Here is a 22,255-nt window from a genome sequence, read left to right as displayed (position 1 = left end):
TTATCTGTTTCCTTTATTTTAGTAGTTGCATTGAAATATTACAGTAATGGTTTCCAATACTGATATGGAATTCACACCATTCTTCTCTGGGGTTTGAGAATGTGAATAATTTGTGTTTCAATGTCAGAGCAAGCATGTCTGTTCAGTTCTAGACTAGCATAGTGCACTCTCGCTGCAGTGTCGACACACAGAGAAATGGCCTGGTGTTTATCTATGATATGGGGGGCAGTCAGTACAACAACTTTGAGCTGGAATTAAGCAAGAAGATCTTGAGCCTTCTGAGGGTGAGTGTAACCTCCATTCATCTATTTGTCCTGATAAAATCAACCCATCACTTCAACTCTAGGTCAGGGTTTTTATGTTTCCTTACATTTTCCAGGACACCTATGGTATGTGCCATTCGTGATCCTTATCTAATATATACCGCTACATCATAGTAAACTATAACAATTTATTTCTGTCACCGAGCACAAAAGGGAGAATGCATTTCTTACTTTCGTTTCTTCTTTAATTTAATGGTTGTGACCTGGTTTTTACCTACAGAAGAATATTCTAGTTGAGGTATCACTTCATCTTAGAGCTGCCAACTTTAGTGAGTTGCCCTGTTTATGTTAAATTCACATAGCCCTGTTTTTCTTAAAGTAAGTATGTCATGGGTAAAATACATGTGCTGCCATTGTTAAGCACTTTCTAAAAATGCTAGTAGCTGTGATGCTGGCCCTCTTTTTTCAATACTGAATGGTGTTGACCCAGAACAAGAACACAGATCAGGAAAATATGGGAAGAGACAGAAGTCCTTATCTGCATAGTGCATCAGTGAATCAAAGTATTGAAGTAAGAAGATTAGCATGGCAGGTACGCAAGTAGTATTTTCAGAAGTAAAGGTTAGTAGCCTTCATGTTACCTCATGACACATTTTCTTTTAACCTACAACCTCCATAAATCAAAACTATTAGCCATGGTATGTGTCCAGGAATCCCATAGGGCTTTTGATTCCTTTAAACTATGAGCTCCCCCAACTGCTTCTGATTTTGAAGTAAAAATGTTAGCAACCCTACTCATATCTGCCCATTGGCCATTCTGGTCACATGTTTAAGGCACTAGATACACTGGTGACCTGTGAACGGAAGTTGAAGTGCTTTCCTATTCACTTTGCACAATATTTTTTACATTTTTCTCAACACTTTCTTCAGTAGGCGCAAGGAGTCTAGCAAATGCCTAGTTTGTCAGGCCTATTACCATCGCCCCCACCCACAGAATTGAATATATTTGAATATAGCGATGTGAGCATATCCCATGTTTTTACATTAGGGAGCATTTCCAGCTCGTCTAAAGAAAGTCTTCATCGTTTCTCCTCCTGTCTGGTTCAGAGTGCCATATTCAATCATCAGCTTGCTGCTTAAGGAAAAGTTAAGAGAGAGGGTAAGTTATTTGTGTGTGTTGTGGGTGTACAAGGTAATACATGCACAGTTGTCTTAGTTTGTTGACAGTTTTACTAGGGGCACTTGGCTTTAGAACTCATAATTAATACTCTAGTGCCAAAATCTGTCTACTGTAGTTCCCAGTTGTAGAGGAGTCTTGCCGTATTTTTTGGCCACTATAGTAAATACATAAAAAATGAAACAAGGAGAGGTCATAACGATCATGGCAGGTAGGTAGATTTGGGAATCAGGTGCTTAGAGGCATCATCAACATCTACAAATGTTTTAAGAAGCTGGTGAGTAATTCACCCAGCTGGTATCTAGCGATAAGAAAGTCTCAAAAGCGTTTACATGCTTACATGAAAACATTCTTTCTTTCATATCTACAGGTACACATGGTGAGCATGACTGAACTTCTCCAGCACTTACCTCCGCAGTGTCTCCCAGAGTCTCTAGGTGGACTGCTTCCCTGGGATCCTGGCTCCTGGAATTGCCTTCTGCTGCCTGGCCGCACAGGAAGACCAGATCCCCTTGATGAGGTGGTTCTGGTACTCGGAGATGGACAGAGAGGAAGTGTCCATAAACCGGTACCTGGAAGCATGACCTTGGCTCAGCTGAAGGAACACGTTACTACTTTGGGGAGACGTGGAGTGTATGAAGAATATGAAGAAATAAGGAATGAGCAACCAGAGGGAACTTTCACAGTGTCGTTGTAAGTTTATGAAAAAGTATATAACGATGGGGGAAGCAGTTTGTCCTATGGAAAGCAAGGAACAATGTAAGAGATTTTGTGTAAGAAAAAAAGGGAAATAAAAGTATTAATTCAGGAAGCCCAGCAAGGTCACAAACTGAGACTGCCGTGAAGCTAAATACCTGTTTAAGAAGGTTCTGATAGAAGCTGCCACATGTTGACTCCTGGACTGCATTCTAGTTTTAGTGCAGTGAAGCTGAATCAATTTAGCTTCATTGCAAGTGACACCTCTGCCTTGGGTTGCAGTCCTGAAGTCTCAGAATTGTAGTCACCATCTGCAGCTTGTCACATGGGTATTTTGCTTTGTGTTAGATTTCCTTTTGCTGTTATTATATACAGAGAGACAACCAATGTCAGCATCACTAACGATAAGCATGGTTTCTATTTTATCTCTGTGAGGACACCCTACAAATACTACTTCATTCACCACTTAAAGGTGCTAGTGTCAGACAGAACAGTACAGCTAACACACAAAAAATATATGTGTGCAATGTCTCATTATAATCACTGCACACTAGATTTGTTTAAATACATTTATACACTGTCTTTATTAATATTTTTATTATATATTAATGAAGGCCCTAACCTACTAAAATATTTAAAAACTCCACAAACAAGATTAAAATATATGTAAACCCATCAGAACTACTTATTGCATATGACCTTTAAAAAACTAAACCATAAATCACATAATTTCACTAAGTTCAAACAACTTTTGTTTTGCCACTTTTATCTTGTAATCACTTGATGTAGCTCATGTACCTCTGCACCTCACTATCTGATAGTGGGAAGGAGAATAGGTTCAAAGCGTGAGCAAGCTCTGAGACTTGTCTGAAAGAACACATCCTTGGCATCCCTGTAGATATACATGCTCCTCCCTGCTGGCCACTTGGTGGTGCACACCTTAGCTGTTCAATCTGCTGATCAGTTGCTTTATTACACTCTATTAGACATGTTTCTGGAACAGATTGCACAGCTAATGTCTGCAAGACCCAGTTGCCAGCAGGGAGGAACATGCATGTCTAAGGGCTAGTTCACAGCAGCAGCACAGCACAGCAGCATCGTTCCGAAACGCATGGGGCGTTTCGGAACAATTTGGTGCCAGAACGCACTGGATCGCATCTCGGCCGGCTCACTGTGTTCTGGGGCAGGATGGAACGTGGGGGTGCATTGAAGTCAATGGCACTGCAGCCACACACCCCAGTCGCAGTGCGATCACCCGCACTGGAATGCGCGGCACATCAATGCTTGCTTTCCGGTCCGGTGCGGTTAGAAAAAATGCTGCATGCATTATCTTTTCTGACTGCAGCGGAATGCAGGCATTGATGTGCCATACATTCTGGTGCGGGCGATCACACTGCGGCCAGGGGGCTTGGCTGCGGTGCTATTGACTTCAATGCACCGCCACTCCCCCTCCTACCCCATGTTTGAGTTTACTGACACTTTAAGTAGCTCTACCGATAAATTAAAATATCAATAATGCTAACAATTTGGTGTGTCGTGATTTTACAGGGCATTATTTACATATTGTCTGTTGGGTAGCAATAAAAATATCCTAGCTTACCCTATTGCTGCCTCAGAACTAGTGGGGAGATTACCCAAAATGCACTGAATAGAGGATGTGTATGTTGGCAGAATGAAGGTTTATCAGGAAATCTGTTCCAAAAGAACAGATCCCTAAAAGTATTGCTGCGTTTATAGCCAGTAACCAGTAGATTACAGCAGTAGGCCAATTTGTTACAGTATGAATATAATGGTTCACTAAAGCCTAGGGCATTCATTTTGCATTACATTTTTTAACACCCCTTGGGCTAAATTCACAAAGTTTTATCACAAAGATAAGGCTCTTCATTTTAGCTATGTGGCCTTATTTGTTAATCTTATTGTACTCAGCGGGAAATAGGTTTTTAAACAATAGGTATCCTTATCCTGGTGTGTTAGCTTTGTGAATTGAGCCTCTGTTATTATTGCAGTGTCTTGTTTTGTTTTCTGGTACCATTAGCAGACAATGTCCTATATTAATAGCCATATACTGTATATGCCACAATGTGTAATATTTTATTTCTGGAAGTGAAATTAGCATGTACCCATGTTTCCTGCTGGAGAAAAATTGCAACTTCAACGCAGTTTTTTGTGGTCACCAGTTTTCTTTTGATTGTATCATGAATATGTTATAAACAGTGTATTGTTCCTTTGGGGCATATTTACTTTTTGCATATTGTATACCTTCAGACGTGAAAAATCTCTCTCTCTTTTCATTGTAAGGTCACCTGTAAATCGAGATCGGAATCGCTATGGAGATGTGCCATGCCTGGACCAAACACGGGTCAAATTAAAACGAGCAAACTGGCATGATGTAATTATTATTCCTATATCATTAGCATTCACATGAAACGCTTACATGTAGCATGGTTTTGTAAGGAAGCTGGCTGGGGTTCTTTTATAACTGACCTTAGATTACATTCTTTTCAAAACCTACATAGTCCAGCAGATCGCAATGCATGTTGATTGCTATGCTATAGTATTTTGACTTTTCTTAGAGAAAATAGCTAATAATTATATTTTATAGATACAATCTAGCTAGTTAAACGATATGGGGCTAATACGTCTGCTACTATAGTAGCTGGGTTAAAGAAGAACTTTGGGCAAATAAAATCTTGACCCTTGCAGTGGGTCTACCCCCACACTCCCAGCTCCTAGACTGATCCCTTCAGCTTGTCCCCCCGCTCCAGCGATGGAATGTTCTTCCTTGTCCTCATGTCTTATACACTGTTTAGGATGTGATGACACACAGGACCTTAGACTGCTGGAGTGGAGGGGGAGAGAGGCTGAAGGGACTGGTCTAACAGCCAGCCAGGTTCATGGTTCAGATGAGTATAACTCTGCTATTTTAGCTCCCTAGGCAAAGCGAGCACAAGCACTTCAGACGTGTAGTGCAGGGGTAGCCACACTGCAAAGGTTAAGATTTTATTTGCCCAGAGTTCTTTTTTACGTTTAAAAGTGTACTATGGGCCCATTCTGTAGATTTTTTTCCAATTAAATTATACAATGTAGATGGATAGTTTGTCTAAGGATTTTTCAGCCCACTAAAACAGAGCCATTTAACCCTTCAGTGTGTCCAGCAGTTAGAGGCTTCTACCCTGTCATCTATTGTTTTTCATAGATTTATAGATTTCCATATTGTTCTGCAATACGTTTTCCAGGAAAAGCTGACAAACTCTGGGTAGTACTCTGGGTAGTGTCCTATAGGTCAGTCACAGAGCAGCAGGTGTCTCAGAGAGATGGGATATCATATTAGGTCTATTTTAAGATCACTTATGATAAATACCTACCAAACCTCAAAGTTATTTGGAAGCCAGTAGCAAGGATAATCGTATGCTTAAAGTTCACCTATTGACACCTTAAAGTAGTTCTGTGCCCAGACTATGGGCATTAAAATAACTACCTTCTCAAAGATCAACAAATATCAGAAGTCAGGTTTAAGTTGGTTTCTAACAAATTAGAAACATCTGCTGGTTGTTTACAGTAGAGGGCTGGCAGGCTGCCAAGATATACTCTTCATAAAAAAAGGTAAGATTTCAATGCTTATGTTGTGAACTTTGAAGATTAAATTTCTCCACAATGCTTAAAGAAACCGAGATGAATGAGGGCTTGGTTCAGGGCTCATTTGCACGTTACTGTGTTGCCCCCAGTCGCGCTTTCCTGTGCAACGCATGTCCGTTGGCAAGGTGCATTAGGATGCCATTGAAATGGTGACACTGCATCATAGTAACACACGTAACATGCATTATGGCAATGCCCGCTTTACCATAGTGTCATGGTGTGAATGGGCCCTTAAAGTGCTTTTACTGCTTGCTCAGAATATGTAAATACTTTAGTGTGCATTCTCTGGGCACAGATCTACTTTAGGGTGTCAATAGGCAAATCCAACTTGCTTTCAGGCACATTCAGCTTGAATTTAAGATTAGTTGAGAACCTTCTGAGATCATAAGTAACAATAAGTGCATTTAACCTGCAGTTGACCTGCATTTGCCCTGCATTTGCCCTCTTCCTAAACTGCATTAAGCTGCATTTGTGTTCCCATTGACATACTGTAAATAGTAAGAGAAGTAGTTCTGATGTGAACAAAAGCCCATCAAAGATTTGTTAAAAGGAAATGAGTGAAATTGGGGATGGCCATTTTTACTTCTGTTTCAGAAATTAGTGAAAGGGTCAACCTGCAGCTACTGAACCTTGATTGTATAAATAGATCTACTAATAAGCTCACTTTAATTCATATTTTGTTTGTAAGTTGTTTATACATTATTTGCAGAGTAAGCTCTATATTTCTCTTCTAGCGGTCAGACTATATAAATGCAAGCTTTATGGATGGTTATCTACAGAAGAATACGTACATTGGGACCCAAGGTAACAAGGGCAGGTTTTTACATAAAATAAAAACAGCTTGATTGTATGATGAAGACAGTACAAAGCTGGGTACTCTAAGCGGTACTTCTTATTCTTCCACAGGACCCCCAACATACATCAAGGTTTGCCTGCTATTCGATATGATTAGGACAGGGGTAGACAATCTTGGCACTCCAGCTGTTATGGAACTACAGGTGCCTTGATGCATTTCAAGACTCTGATAGCCAGAGGCATGACTGCCAGTGGTAGAAGCATGATGGAATTTGCAGTTTCAACACAGCTGGAGTGCCGTGGTTGCCTACCCCTGGATTAGGAGATGTTCTGTGGTATTGTTGACATTCAGCCATTTTTAATCTGTGATGGTGGTGATAGGAGTTTCTTTGTTTTTCAGTGTGTGGGATATAGAGAAAGTTGTTCTGTGCTTTGGGTTTCTGGATGCATGTAATGTTCTGTTATATCTTCACTATAGTATTTTGCATTGCATTGTCGAGGACAAAATTGCAGGAGTTAGATAACGTAATGGTAATGACAGACGTACAAGTTTCATGTGCTAGTAACAGGAGCAGGTTAGTGGCTGAGTGCAATATTGGTATCTGGCTAAAGATGGTATTATTGCATGACATAAAATTGTATGTAAAGGCAAAACTTTTTTTATTCTAGTATTGGCGAGAATGGGGAAGGATTAGAATCCGTGTCAAGTGAGCTGCTGGATACGGATTTCCTGTAGTGAAAAAAGTATTGAATAAGACCAAATGCCTTGTATTTGGCAGCTCTCCACAAAACAGGGGCCTCCTCTAAGAACAGAGGTCAACTGAGATGTCAATATGTATTTCAGCCAAAGAGGGTGCCAAACAAACATTCTTAAAGTTCAATAGTGTTAAATAGTTTTTCTCAGCATTTTCTTTCGATATGTATTAGCCCCGATTTTTGGATCGTATGGAGCCCTGATGGAGGGTGATTGCTGAGCTTCCAAAACCTTTTATGCCTTTCATGTTTTCCTTTTAATATTCCTGTCACTAAAACACTATTTTGGACTATAAGATTGTTTGTTTGGCGCCACCTTCGGTTGTGCTTATTTCTTTGTTGTATCCCGGTTTCTGTCAACCACTGGGGTATATTTTGAGTTAAACTGGGAGTTTTATCATGTGTGTCAAACCCGTTTCCCTCCCGAGTGTATACTGAGGAGAAAAAAGCGTTCAGCGCCTCGGCCCTCTCCTTGTCGTTTGTGACTAGCTTCCCGCTTCCATCCTTTATTGGGCCTATCTGCTCCTTTCTCACCTTTTTACTGTTAATATATTGGTAAAATTTTTTGGGGTTCTTTTTACTATCTGCGGCAATATGCTTTTCGCATATTGGAGTTCTTTATTAAAAAGTGGACTGTTCCAACTGTGGGCCCGGCAATTTCCCGCCTTAACAAAACACTCATTGTGCGTTTCAAGGATCCCCCAGTGTTTAAGGATTCTGCTGACTAATGCATAGAAGCGCTTTCCAATTCCCTGTTTTCACTAGCAGGTCCTGTTATGCAGTCCACTGTGGCTTTGATGTCAGTATGTCAAAGATTAGGGGACTAGATTAAACTCCTGTCTCAGAATCCAATTGCTATCTGTACTGATTCCATGCAAATGCAACGTTTAGAGCTTTTCCCGTTGCCCTACACTGTTCTATGGATGGCATAGCTGACATTGCTCGTCTAGTTTCCAAAATGAGTGTTATTTCCATGAATATACAGACGATTCTTTGGCTGAAATGTTGGTCTTTTGAACAGGCATATACCGCATGCTTGCTTCGCATGCCTTTAAAGAGGAATGCCTTTGGTTCTTTTTTAGATAATTTCATCAAATATATCACTGGTGGCAAGAGTACATTTTATCGCAACAAAGAATCCTAGGCCTCAACATAAAAAAGGCTCCTGCCACTTCTGAGACCAAGAAGAGTTTTTTTTTATATTTCCCTCAGGCTCCATTTTTTAAACTTGGACACAAACCAGGGTCCCAGTTTATCCATAAGCCTGGACTCTTAAACCTAACTGAAGTCTGTAACTCAAAGTGGGAGGCGGGGGTCTGTTAGCCTTTATGGACACCTGGCCAGAAAGCATTACAAATGCTTGGGTAAAGGACGTAGTGTCTTAATTTGAGTCCGAAAGTTTTGCATAGAATCCACCAGGTGGTCTGTCATAGCCTCCCTTCATTAAAGAGACTTTCGGGCCTCTGTAGACACAAGGATATCTACTTGCAGGCCCCAATCTTTCCAGCACACTAGCACTTTGCTTTGCTGTAAGTGCTCAACACTTCAAGTTTGTAGACCTGCCTTTTGGCCTCTCCTCAGAAACCCATGTATTTAACAGCCCTAGCTCCTGTGCTGGCCTAGCTATGCTCTGCTAAGTCTCTGACTGACAATGCAACATGGACAGTTCAGACCATGCAAAGTTTTGGTTGGATCCTGAACCTTCAAAAATCTGTGCTGGAACTGCCTTTTGGAGTATTGGAGTATCTGGGTCTCATTCTAGATACAGTTCAGTACAAAGTTCTTCTTTCACAAGAAATACTTAAAACGTTCTGTTCCCAGATTTAGACTCTACAGTCTAGTAGCCATCCAAATCTGGAATTCTGCATGAGAGTTTTGGCATTGATGGCAGTCCCATTTGCCCAGTTTTTTTCTCTGGCCTGGTGGCTCAGGAATTCAGCTCTCGAGTCAGAGAAAACCTTCCTTCCATTATCCTGGAAGATTCTCAGGAGGGATGTCAGCCTGATAGGCTTAGCAGAAGTCCTAAACAACAGAGCAGGGGCATTGGTTACCAGAAAGTCTCATCTCCTTATCAACATACTGGAGCTAAGAGGGATTTGTTTGTCCCTACAATGCTGGCAATCCTGACAAGAGGATCATCTGACTCGAATTCAGCCAGACAACGCCGTAGCAGTGTTATACATCAGGAAGGACCCAGAATTCTAGCAGCAGCAAAGGAGGTGGACAGAATTCCGTCTTGGCCAGAACTACGTTTGTTCAGGGTGTCTCTCATAAAGCTGCTTCTCTTCAACCACCTGTGACTCCATGGAACTTAAATTTGGTTCTCTCAGCTTACAAATACCACATTTGAACCTGCCAGGAATATTCCCCTGTCCAATCTCACTCATAAGGTTGTGTTTCTAGTAGCCATTACCTTTGCCAGACACGTTTCTGAGCTGGCAGGCTCTTCTTGTAAATAACCCTTTTTGAGCTTACACAAAGACAAGGTCATGTTCAGGCCCAGAGCCTCCTTTCTTCCTAAGGTAGTTTCTGCTTTTACCTCAATCAGGACATCATTATTCCATCTTTCTATCTGACTCCAGTATATCCAAAGGAGATGTTCCTTCATTGCCTGAATGTGGTTTAGGCTGTTTGTTTATTTTGTAGCTGCTTCTTCCATTAGAAAGACTGACTTACTCTTTTCATTTCTGATGGATCTTGTAAAGGGGAACCAGTTTCTTGTTACACTATTTCCCAGTGGTTCAGGCAAACTATTATTTAGCATTAAAGTTCTTTCCTTTCCTGTCAAACCACATGCTACTAGATCTGTGAGTGCTTCTTGCTCTTTTTGGTATCAGACACCTGTTTCCCAGATTTGCGAGGTTGCCACCTGGTCTTCTGTTCACACTTTCTCTAAGTTTTACCTGGTGGATGTTCAGGCCTCATCTGATGCCAGCTTCCAGTTTTAGGTACTTCAGGAATCTCTTTGAACTGTGGGTGACTCCATGTTTATTGTTATGGTTTCTTGTGCCTGTTAGTGTTTGCTTTGCTATCGTGCCCACACCTCAATTGGACTGCTTATGGCCATCCCATTAGTCTTAAAATAACTACTGATCCTGTGTCTCCTGATGGATGATAAAGAAAACAGGATTTTTGTACTTACCGGAAAATCCTATTTTTGGAGTTTACTAAATGACACAGATTGTACCCCTCTGTGTGACCTACTCCTATGTACTGCTTTTCCATAAAGCTGAAGCATGCTGGGAGCGAGAGGGGTTATAGCTGGCTGGCCAATGTTTTTGATTTTTTTTTGTTTTGCCAGTGTCCAGTTCCTTCTAAAGGTGGCAGGTCTCTCAGAATTAAACTGATCCTGTGTTCCTGTTTCCCTTAATGAACTCCAAGAAGCAGATTTTACAGTAGGTACAAAAATCCTGTTATTGTCTTAATACAAGAGGAATGAGTATTCTTTCTTGAATTTGTGTCCTTTGTGTACTTCTTCCAGATCGGTGCAGTCCAGCATAAAAAAAACACCTGTGCTTTGTCTCTGGGCATGAATTTGCTGTAATACGGACTGGTCACTGCTGCTCTGTCTTCTTTGTTCAGGGTGACTGGTCTTGTATCCGCCTAACCCCCTTCCGCCTATTGTAAAACATATTTAAATGAATGTCATTGTGCCTAGAGATAAGCTTTAACAAAACATCTGCAAGTCATTTAGCACTTAGGTAATGAGCCTATGAGTCAAGACCCCAAATGGGAAGAACAGTACATTTTTGGGGTACCAGGATTGTTATATTATTTATGTGTGCGGGGGCAATTTTATTATTGTATTTGTGCGGGGGGGGGAGTGTAACGTTGAGAAGTGTATTATTGTGTTTTAAGCTGTCCATACACCTTACAACCATCGTACGACTTTCGTTATGCAATGGTTGTAAGGCCATTAAAATCTCGTACGATCTACCCATCTTGGACAGGCAGATCGTACTTGCGATCATCGCAAGCCCTTCCGATGATTGCAGTGCTGAACGGGCAGTGTGCGCTTGCCGCATTCGTCTTTCTGACCACGCCACCAACCCGCCAAAAATCGTACGATTTTCGGCAGGTTTTCCAGCGTGCTCGGAAGACGGAAGTCGTGCGACCGTACAGTAGAATCGGTCGCACGCTGCCCATACACCCGCCGCTTATCGTACGATTGCAGGATCACCCGCGATTATCGTACGATAATCGGCAGGTGTATGGGCACCTTTAGTGTATGTGTATATTAGGCCCCATTCACACCTACAGTATATTTCAGGTGTGATTAGGGATTCCTGCGTCAGGATCTTGCATTTTCCTGCAGCGGGAATCCCTAATCTGCCATTTACAAGCGACAACTATCATAAGATAAGAATTATCATAAGATTATGTAAGAGGGTGTGTTTAGGGGAGGAGTTAAAGCCGGGGCAGTGAAAGGGTTAGATGGGGCAACTGGTGGCTAGTAACTCTTAAGGCCTGGCTAGTAGCTCAGGACTTGAAATTTTAAGCCCTTAACTCTTATCTTTTTTTATCATTATGTTATGTGTTCTCCTTTGTCCCCAGGACCTATGGAAAACACATTCCAGGATTTCTGGCAAATGGTTTGGGAACAGAATGTGTTGGTTATAGTTATGACAACTCGGTAAGTTTGTTTTGGGATTAGCTTAAAGAAGCTGTTTCCTCCATTTTTTTATTCGTACAGGTACTTTTATATTCCCTTTTCCTAAACAGAGTTGAAGAAGGTGGCCATAGAAAGTGCGGTCAGTACTGGCCTCTTTCACCTGGATCTGAAGCCTCATTCGGTGCTGTGATTGTCTCAAACACAGCTACAGACAACCACCAGCACTACAGAAAGACCACTCTAGAGCTCAGAATCCGCCAGGTAACATAGGTTCATTAGGGCCTGCCTATGCCTATATACTTTATTGCAGTAAAATGTGTGCATTTTCTGAATGAAATTACATTTTAAGTAGAAATCCCTATTTATTACTACGTGGCAAGTTCACAACTATGCGCTGCAGCTTGGGGCTGTGTTTTTGTTCAGTTAGTGCATTACGTCAGCCCACTGAAATGAACGAAAGATGTACACAAATGTTTATATTGTGCGGTTACATAACTTTTACTTGTGTGAAAGTGCTCTTATTCTGTTCACTGCAGCTACTCCTTTATTTTGTCAGTTGAAATGAAAACATGGAATAATGGCAATATTACACAAGTTTTACAATTGACTTATCATATAAGCACTTGTAAATTGTAATTATAAATACATTTGCATACAATTATTTTTCTTTGGACTGAAGGAAAAAATGTTTTAGGTAACTTCCTGCATACAACACTTTAAAAGCACCATATGATCAGCCTTGCATTATAAATGGCAATTACTTTTATTTGAAAGTGGACCTGAACTCAAAAAAGTAATATTGCTACATTATAGGGACATCTAGAAATATTCATTGTTTTATACAGTAACCTAAAAGAATTACTATTAGTCTTAAATTATTACTGAAAAATAGCAGTGCGCTTCCTGGTGTGTGAGTGTACCTAGGCTCTCCTGTACATCCAGTCTTATAGCTGTATATCTGCAGTGTGACATAAAAGGCACTGCTGCCTCTGACTGTTAGTCTTAGGAGAATTAGAGTGAGATTTGGTGAAGTTCCTTCTTTCCTACTCACTGTTCTTCTTGAAAAAGGTTTTGACATTAGCAAAGTCCTGCTCTGCCAAGATGGCTGCCTACACACAGAGACACAGCGCAGTGCAAGACATGTTTAGTCAGTTATGGGGAAAGATCAGTTGCAGGGAGACCACAAGCAATACTGGTGAATAGTCCTTTGTCCTCTGCCTGCATTTCTGGCCACAGCTTCCAGAGTTCAGTTCCTTTTGTAAGCATCTTTACAGGGGCCTTTATTTTCATATACTAAGTGGACACTTATCCTCAGTGGACCTGCATCACGCTGCCATTTTAAAAAAGAAAATACTTACCTATGGCTCTTCCATCAAGAGATCCTCACTGTGCAACCTCCCCAGTCTCATACACCCTTCCCAACTAAGTCTATTTCGCTTGCCAGTACTGCCCTCATGCATGTATCTCTCCAACTCTATGCACTTGAGTGGAGGGCCTGTGAAATTTCTGATGACCTGTGGACAGTCTTTCCATAGATGTAATTGGCATACCATACAGAGGAGATTGGCTGGCTGGTGAAAAAGATTTAGGAAGAAAGACTGTTGAGGGAAGCATCAGAGGTAGGTATATCCCTTTTAGAAAAATAAGGACAGGTTGAGGGGGCAGTATGGAGAGATGTAGTATAAGTGTAGTAGTAGTGTGCACTGCCTCTTGCACATGAAAAAACAGTAACATTTCTGTTTATGTAACTTAACAAATTAGGGAATATTTTTGCTTGCTTGCACTGGTTTTGACATGCACTTTAGCTTATTAATGTTCCACCAACACAGTTTATGCATTTTTTTTAACTTTCTAATGTTATTTTTCTTAACATTTCTTTTGGACTTTCCAGGGTCGGGAGAGACGGCAAATTAGCCATATGCAGTTCCTAAGCTGGCCAGATTTTGGGGTACCTAGTTCTGCCGCTGCTCTTATCAATTTTCGGGATGCTGTAAAGAAAGAGCAGAGAGGATTTGTGAATGAAATTGGAAACCAGTGGAGAGGGCCTTCAGGGGGTCCTCCCATTGTAGTACACTGCAGTGCAGGCATTGGAAGAACAGGTATGGTTGTGTGTGTTGTAATGAGGGTGGGGGGGATGGAGACAACACTCTATGTAACCCCATGACTGCCAACCTTCTGCAGCTTGGTACCTTCGCATCCCCTACTTCCAGAGGTATTCTAGTCTGGGCAAATGTACTGGTACTGTGCATGTGTGTGTGCCACCTACTGACAGTAATGAGACACTGCAGCAAAGGCATTCTGCAAAATGCTTGTGACACCTACTGGTGCTGGATTTCAGTCTGACGCAGTGCCTGAACAAAGTATCTGCTACTTAGCACTATGGAAAGTTATCATGTGTATATCCTGATATTCTACTGTAATGTTGACTTGTGTTCTAGTTTATACTGTTGATCTTCTGATTTTGTTTATAACTTGGCATGTCATCTTTTATTTGATCCTGAGTTGTCACTTAACACCTGATTAGTTTTACAATTTAACGCTTGTCAGCCCGCTTGCCATTAGTTGCCAGCGTGAAAATCCCAAAGGCTGCAATATGATAGCTACCATGCTTTGTGGGGGTAATGGTGAAGACCATGTACGTCTTAGACCCTATACCTTGGTGAGCTTTTGTCGATCGAAAAAACAGAAGATTTACTATTTTCCACGACGCTACTAATCACACATATTACTGGCAAAGATTTATCTTTGTAAAGAAAAGTCAAGAGCACGTTGAGAAAAGTTGAAATGGCAAATAAAGTGGAGTTCAGAAAGAGTCATGACTAGAGGTGATTCCCATTCATTCATAATTGAGGATATAGTCCACATACCATGTCCTCAGTTATCTACAAACACTCAGCGATCACTTGCTTTCCTCTCTGACACGCTGTCACAGGAGGCTGATCGAGCGGTGTAGGGAGGAGAGCTCAGCCTCCTGTGACAGCGCGGCCTGTCTCCGCCCACACCGCATTGCCGGACTGTGATAGGAGGCTGAGCAGTGTAGGAGGAGACGCCGGGCCCTCACAGCGCTCTCCTCCCGCAGCGCTCGGCCGGCTATCACACTTTCTCCCCCCCCCCGCTGGGACACAGAGCAGCCCCCAGCGGGGAGGAAATAAACCAGGGATGCGCCGATGTATCGGCAGGAAAATTGCACTTTCGGCATTATGCCAAAAGTGTCATTTTCGGCCGATATATCGGTGCATCCCTAGTCATGATACAGCTGAAAAACAAGGATATTTAGAGAAAATGAAAATTTGATATTGTAAAGAATTATATCTTATTGAACATGGAATAAACATTTCTCTGATGTGGTTACAGTTCAGATAAATGGACTGGAAATGTAAAAGGTGACATAGTTGCAGATCTTCTGCAGCAGGCAAGAATCCTACAGAACTGAGTAATCTGCATAGTAAAAGGGTGTCGCAATCTGTGAAAAGTTTCAACCCCCCCGCAAAAAAAGAAAATAACACCGTGATCTCTGTCCAAATCCAAATTAGGGAAAATTACAGTATTTCAGGTATATCCTACAACTACAGTTGCCCAAGAAGCTTGATGCAACCAGTATCATGGGGAAGGTGTTCTTCATACATAATGTGAATGCTAAAGATGTCAGTCAGAAATATAACTGAAACATACAAACTGGCTAAAATAATTAATTGGTCATAGTAACTACTATAATCTGTATTTAGCATGTCAGACTGGAGCTTCGATATATAACAATAGAATAAATAAAATAAAAGTCATATCCACTAACAAAATCTAGGAATATAAAATAAAGAAAACTAGTAAAACACAGAGGATGAATCTCAATTATCATGTTTCCTAGTAATGGCCTATAATTTATTATCCCCCAGAGCTGAAAGGGAGTGGACTGTATTCCCGCAATCCAGAAAGAGGACATTGTTACTAACTGATTCATTATGAAAATAGCCTGGTTCACTATTATAAAGGTCTATTAAATGAGATTTAACTTTACACATAGAGAAAAAAAGTTGTTAATCCAAAATATTTTACCTATAACTAAGTTGCAATTGTCAGTTTATTTTTTTACAAGGAACAGGAACCATCAATATATTTTTTTATACAAAAAGAACATATAGATGCTACAGTTTTTCAGAACGTTCCTTTTTGCAAATAAAAGGCTAAGGCAGTGGAGATAGGACAATACATGCCCTTTTGAACACTAGTCTAGCGAACAAGTTGGAGGCATACCATATTGAGCACCGCCAATGCTTCGATGAGGTTATTGGAACGGGAAATGTAATTGGTCTTTAGTTTTTTTGTGCCTAGCGTCCTTCTCCTGCAGGTGGCGATATTACCCTACAGTACATGATCTCCGATCTGTTCCCTGTGTCCTTCAATGAACGGAGAGAAAAGGATTTTACGGTGAGTACCAAAATCCTATTTTTCTAGAGGACTGGTTAACTGAAAGAAAGCTGTCATGCAAAAATGGGCATGGTAAAACATAAAAATTTTAGTGTAGAAGCAGAAAGCAAAGAGATGCCAAGAATACACGGAAGAGTTATATATACAGTAGTAGAAAAATTGCTAAGCATAAGACTAGAGGATCCACTGGACTTATAACTGAATTGTTTAAACTCAGATTCAGAAAACATAAACGTGGCTATTGGATTGTTAAAGATCAAGTTATATTTCGGGACCAAAAAAGGGCAGGCTAGTGAGTGTGCTATTGTACAAGCTACCACACTTATCTCCTATGCTGGTAAGTTCTGACTTCTAGGTAATCAACCAAAGAAGTAACAACAAAAAATGCATTTCCCTTTTATTAACTACTTTTTTTTAAATTAATACTATGCTGCAAAAATTAGAACATAGGAATATAAAATTGGTTAATTCTAAAAAAAAAAAAAAAAAAGCTTTACCTTATTCCAAACCAATTTATATAATTCTAAAAAGAAAAAGCTTTACCTTATTCCAAACCAATTTATAGATGATTATATAAACATAAGCATGGTTATATAAACATAAAAAAGTGCAGTAATCATAATTTATTAATAAAAACTTTCCTGTCTCCAGCTACACTCTATTCTTTTGTAGTTTACTGGTAACATAAAATCAAGAAAAGCTGTAGCTGCTGAAGACTCTATTTACAGCTTTCATATACAAGTAGGCCCATAGTGATTAAATGACAGTCACTGGATAGCCAAGAGAAGAATGCACAATCATAGTTCTCACCATCAAAACACTAATATTACTTCCTGAAAAGGAACTTAAAACACTTTGCAGTTAGACTGGAAAATGTGGCGTCAATGACAGACGTTCTCTATAGAAGAAATTGGAAGATTCTTCCGTCTCAGAGAAATGCTGTGGTAAATCCGAGCAAGACCGGGAAGAACAGAGGACATTTCAAACACATATACGCAGGATAGGGCAGAACAAATATATCACCCTGCAAACAAATTTGCGCAGACAAACATATGGCAATAAAGGATGGCCTGTTAGCTCTAGAATTAAAAGTATGCAGAGAACAGACTCTTGGATAGAAAACAAAATCAGCCAGAAACTAAAGCTCAAACAGTTTGGCCTTCGGTCTGCTTTTGGGAAACATTAAAGGAGAACTATGGGGTCAGTGTTTTTCCCCATAGTTCTCCTTAGGGTAACGGGAGGACACAAACTAGCGTCCTCCCGTTACCCTAAGCTCAGTATACCGCGAGCTACAGCTCGCGGTATACTGAGACGCGGCAGCCGGCGTAGATGACGGGATCCGCCCAGCTGCGTGAGTGACAGCTGGCTCCCCCTATCTAGAGGCAGAGCCAGCTATACCCGCCCCCTCCCCGTCCGTTCCGCCAGTCAGCGCTGGCAGATCGGAGCGGGGAGAGGGGAATCCAGCCCCTCCCCCTGTCACGGTAGAGAGCCGTGACAGGATCGGAAGGTGACCTGGTATGTGTTCGCTCACCTCCCGATCTACTGAGCAGACCTGTGACAGTCTCATTGTCACAGGTCGGCTAGAACTATGAGGTGAGTGGAAATCACTCATGTCATAGTTCTCCTTTAAAGGCAAAAGGTGGCTATACAGCATTACCCAGGCATTGCATATGAACATGCATGATCTCATAAAAACATAGGCTGACAGAATGGCCTACTGTGCAGAAGTCGATGAGATCCTAGTAACTTGAACCCTACTGAGCAACAACACTTATTCACCTTCCTTTGCAAGCTTTGTAGTACTACAGAAATGTCAGCAGACAGTGGCCCGTTTAGAGGACTGTAACAGTAGTGGTATCCTTTGTTGAAGGAAAAAAGAAGAAAAAGCTTGTTTACAGAGTCTAAAAGCTAACGCTAAAATCCATACAAGAGAATATGTGAGAACATATGTGATTCACAACACCCCCTTTTTTCCTTTCAAACGGCTCCAATCACAATTCAGGGACCTTGCAAGGAAAGAGCTTGTGCTGTGCTGTCGTTTTTTTTTTTTAAAACACAAGAGCACTCTGAGCAATTCTGTTTCATGTGCACTGCCTTTTATTAAAGGTATGTTTGTAAAGCAAAGATTCTATATACTGTGTAGAGTAATAAAAGGTATAAAAAAAACAGTGTAAAAACATAACAAAACTAATATTGACACACAAACTTTAAATACAGTATATTCATCTTGAACAGAGGGGACCTTTTTAGAAGCTTGTTTGCTGTATTAAATCAAATAGAGAACAGAGCCAGGGACACAACAGGAGAAGGAAAACTGTAAGCAAATATTCACACAGTCCATTATAAATTCTACCTTCATGGATTGATCTATAAGTGCCTTCTCCCAAGAAAAGGATCTTCAACAACACACCTTTTTGTATAGCGATAATCTTTTCCTTTATGACATGAAGCAACAGGCATCATAAGCCTACATTTCAGGACCTTGCAGGATCCCTTTCTCTCGTAAGGGATCCTGTGAGGTCCAAAAATGTTGGCTTGTGATTCCTGTTGCTTTATGTGAATAAAGGAAAATATTATCACTATAAAAAAAGTGTGCTGGTGAAAATCCTTATTTTCCTATGACTGTATGGTGACACCATTCAATACAGCACACTGGTAAGGTATAAGCCTGTAAGGTTTGCAATGGGTACAATACAACTTCTTTGGGCCACATGAGATGTGCATTTTTTATCAGTTTGTTCTTCCTCACATTTTGAAGGGTTTAACCAACAGGAGATTTTAATATGGGTTCTGGGACTGTCCTGAAGCCAGAAAGTTTTGGTCCAGAATTTTGTTGATGGCATATACAGGTTTAGGCTACAGTATATGTAAAGGCCCTTTTGTTGTTCTTTTTATTAGAAGTGTGTTCTTGCAATTTTTTACCTTCTTCTCTGTTTTCTCCTTTTTGTTTTCTTTTCATCAGGATTGTATTCTAGACCTTGTTCTTCTCAGGTGTTCATTGTAAGGCTTAGAAATACCTGGTAAACTGTCTAATTGGTAGTATTTATGTGGTGTACCCACACTGGTGAGGACAACTACCATTGGGACTTTGAGCTTTATAATAACTTTTGTATGTTCTTAATGCTTAGTTATGATAAATAACATTCTCACTGTTCACATTCCTTATTGCTTTGCTACTAGTATATTTGATAATGTTAAATGATGACATGATCCTTTTTGGTGACATGATCCTTTCCCTTAAGAAAAGTTTTCTTAAGGGAAAATGACATTGCTGTATGAATATTATTGTGATGCTGTATGCCAGTAACAACAAAACTGGATATGAGGCTATGCTATTTATAACTGATGGTCAATGTTTTTCTTCCAGGTACTTTCTGCACACTGGATATCTGTTTATCCCAAATAGAGGATGTGGGCTCCCTAAACATCCAGCAGACAGTGCGGCGAATGCGGAAACAACGAGCACTAAGCATACAGACTCCGGAGCAGTATTACTTCTGTCATATGGCTATCCTTGAACACTTTGCTAGCTGACATTGGACTGTGCCACTCTCCTCATCAAGGGAAAAGGGCCCACGTTGAGGGCTGCTGAAGCCTTCATTCTCTTTGGGTACCACCAAGACAGTAAGGCATCCAGTCAGTTGCTTTTATGCAAAGCAATAATATTAAGATACTTGTAATCAGAAATTACTCAGCATTATATTCCAGCGCACATTCCCTTCTTCCAGACCACTATTCAATTTTTCCACATTATAAAACAAGTATGGCATACACAGCAGTTAACCAATAAATATATGTCTTTTATACAACCATAAAATTGGGTACATACACAACTATGTGATAGATTTCAAATTAAGACATAACACAAACATGCCAATCACAGTAAGAAGAAGGGGAGAGTATGAGAAAGTATTGCTCAGGATATAATGCATATGGTTGCCTGTGGTTAGGAGACAGCAATTCCACTTGTGTGGCATGTGAGCCTGAGAACATATCAGGGGTTGGAGGTCCAATCAATGCCACAATATAATACAAGTATTTTGAGCCTAATAAGCCATCCCTTTATTTTTTTTAATAGAAATGGACTGTAAAGCAAAGGTGACATATGGTGCTTCAGATTACCTTTTCTTTTAAGAAAATGGACCAATGTGCCTAAAATATACTGAATTCCCTTACCAAACAATGCCTGTTTTTGTTGCAGGCATCTTCCTTTCCTTTGAAGATGATCATGCACCAGTTTTTACTAGTAGCTGCACAGCCCAGTGCCGTGACTAACAAATAGTAACAAGTGGTGTTGGCATAGTGAATGTTGGTCTCAGATTTTTGAGAACACTTGAAAATGTCTGTGAGGACCAGTCCAATTTAAAAGTGATAAGCAAAAGAATTATAAAGCGTATTATTTGAAATTGAAACCCAAGTGATCTCATCAAGTTGAAGCTGAAGGAAGTTGTCACTATATATGGCCGGGCCATGCCTTTAAACACGTATATTTAACACTAGGAAACTGGTATTTGCATGTTGTACTTCCCTGAAATGTTTGTGAAATCAGTTCCTTTTCTAAAGCTGTTAAAATATTGTGTATATTCTGCAAGCTTCATTGGGGGCTTAGATTGGTGCAAAATGCCAAGGATTCAGAAGCCTAAATTATGAAGTGGTGCTTATCATAACAGTGTTAAGAGAGTTTATGGTCATATATTAAGCACTGCATCGACAAAAATAAATTTTATTTTTCTGTTCTGGATTTTGGAAACACATAACTGGTTTCCAATATAGGCAATATCCATATATAAGTATATAACGAATTATTAAAATTATTCTTTTAGCCAATCAATATATATTATCCTTTAAACATGTCTGAAAAAATAAGATTTCTCTGACTTAGAGCACAAACATACACCACACCTATGCCTTTTACACACATGATAAAAACAATATTTATAAGGTCCCTACAGCTCTATGTAGATAAATGGTTGGTGCCTTGGGCCAAACGGGTAATGACACAAGTATGGAGGATGCAAACATAGCAAATGGGTAAGATTGTGAAAAACAAGTTCTCATCATGTGTATGTATTCTTTTTGTGCATGTGAGGTACTTACTTCTTTCAATAGAATGTACAGTGCTTATTTGTTCTTTATAAGTTGTATGTACTTAAAGACTTTCCTAATCACTCATCCTACACACAAAAAGCTGCTTTACAGCAGGAAGTGTAGATAGGGCAACACTTTTAAGTAATTGTTAAACTAGCCTACAAGATCCAGACATGTATAATAACATAATTACTGGGCCCAGAGTGGTAATCTAGCAACAGAGGCATGTGCCAGAGGTCCTGGTCGATCCTATGGTATTTTTTCTGCTACTGTGGTCATGGGGGCTGTTCAGCATCATTCATTTCTATTTTAGTAAAACTGAACATCACTGTAACATTTACACCTTCCTTTCAGGTAAAAATCATTGCTTTTCATACCACCGGCCAAATATATCCACCTACACAAATGTGGGCTGGTGTATTCTATATGCCAGAGTTGCTTGTACCTACCAAGTCTAACCTGGTCACAATTACTATAACTTAAGCTTAATTATTATTACCATAAACCACATATCAAACATTTACCCGCTATGCAATGATAAAGTATATTTTCAGATGGCGAAAAGGGGGAATCCGGATTGTCATCCTTTTTTAATGATGTATATTAAGTATACAGGTTTTATGGCTGTTACAATTCTAGTAGCGTACTGACTGCATATAACTGACTATGGAACCTGTACAACATTGGTGAGTTATTACAGTGTTCAGTTAGAAACCCGGAGGGGCAGCACAATCAAGGAAAAAGTCATAAAAGATTTACTTTAAAACACAACATATTGTTCATCAATCTAGCCATATTTTCCATAGTGCT

At 40.2% G+C, this 22,255-nt stretch overlaps 1 protein-coding gene across 2 annotated transcripts in view; it reads left to right on the top strand.

The window, feature by feature from the left end:
* PTPN9 (protein tyrosine phosphatase, non-receptor type 9) overlaps nt 1–20,194 on the top strand; it is a 39,209-nt gene extending 19,015 nt beyond the window's left edge. For both annotated transcript variants that reach the window (XM_018554647.1, XM_018554648.1), the window contains 9 exons: nt 179–284; nt 1,312–1,422; nt 1,811–2,133; nt 4,438–4,528; nt 6,510–6,579; nt 11,878–11,956; nt 12,046–12,196; nt 13,827–14,034; nt 19,725–20,194. In XM_018554647.1, the coding sequence (XP_018410149.1) occupies nt 179–284; nt 1,312–1,422; nt 1,811–2,133; nt 4,438–4,528; nt 6,510–6,579; nt 11,878–11,956; nt 12,046–12,196; nt 13,827–14,034; nt 19,725–19,891 (1,306 nt within the window). In that variant the 3' untranslated portion in view covers nt 19,892–20,194. The remainder of the gene's footprint in view (nt 1–178; nt 285–1,311; nt 1,423–1,810; nt 2,134–4,437; nt 4,529–6,509; nt 6,580–11,877; nt 11,957–12,045; nt 12,197–13,826; nt 14,035–19,724) is intronic.
* The last annotated feature ends 2,061 nt before the right edge of the window (nt 20,195–22,255 follow it).

This window comes from Nanorana parkeri, unplaced genomic scaffold (genome assembly GCF_000935625.1).
Source record: "Nanorana parkeri isolate BGI_ZX_2015 unplaced genomic scaffold, ASM93562v1 scaffold167, whole genome shotgun sequence".
Classification (NCBI taxonomy): domain Eukaryota; kingdom Metazoa; phylum Chordata; class Amphibia; order Anura; family Dicroglossidae; genus Nanorana; species Nanorana parkeri.
Note: the sequence above shows the minus strand (reverse complement) of the source record. Positions and strands in the feature narration are given on the sequence as shown.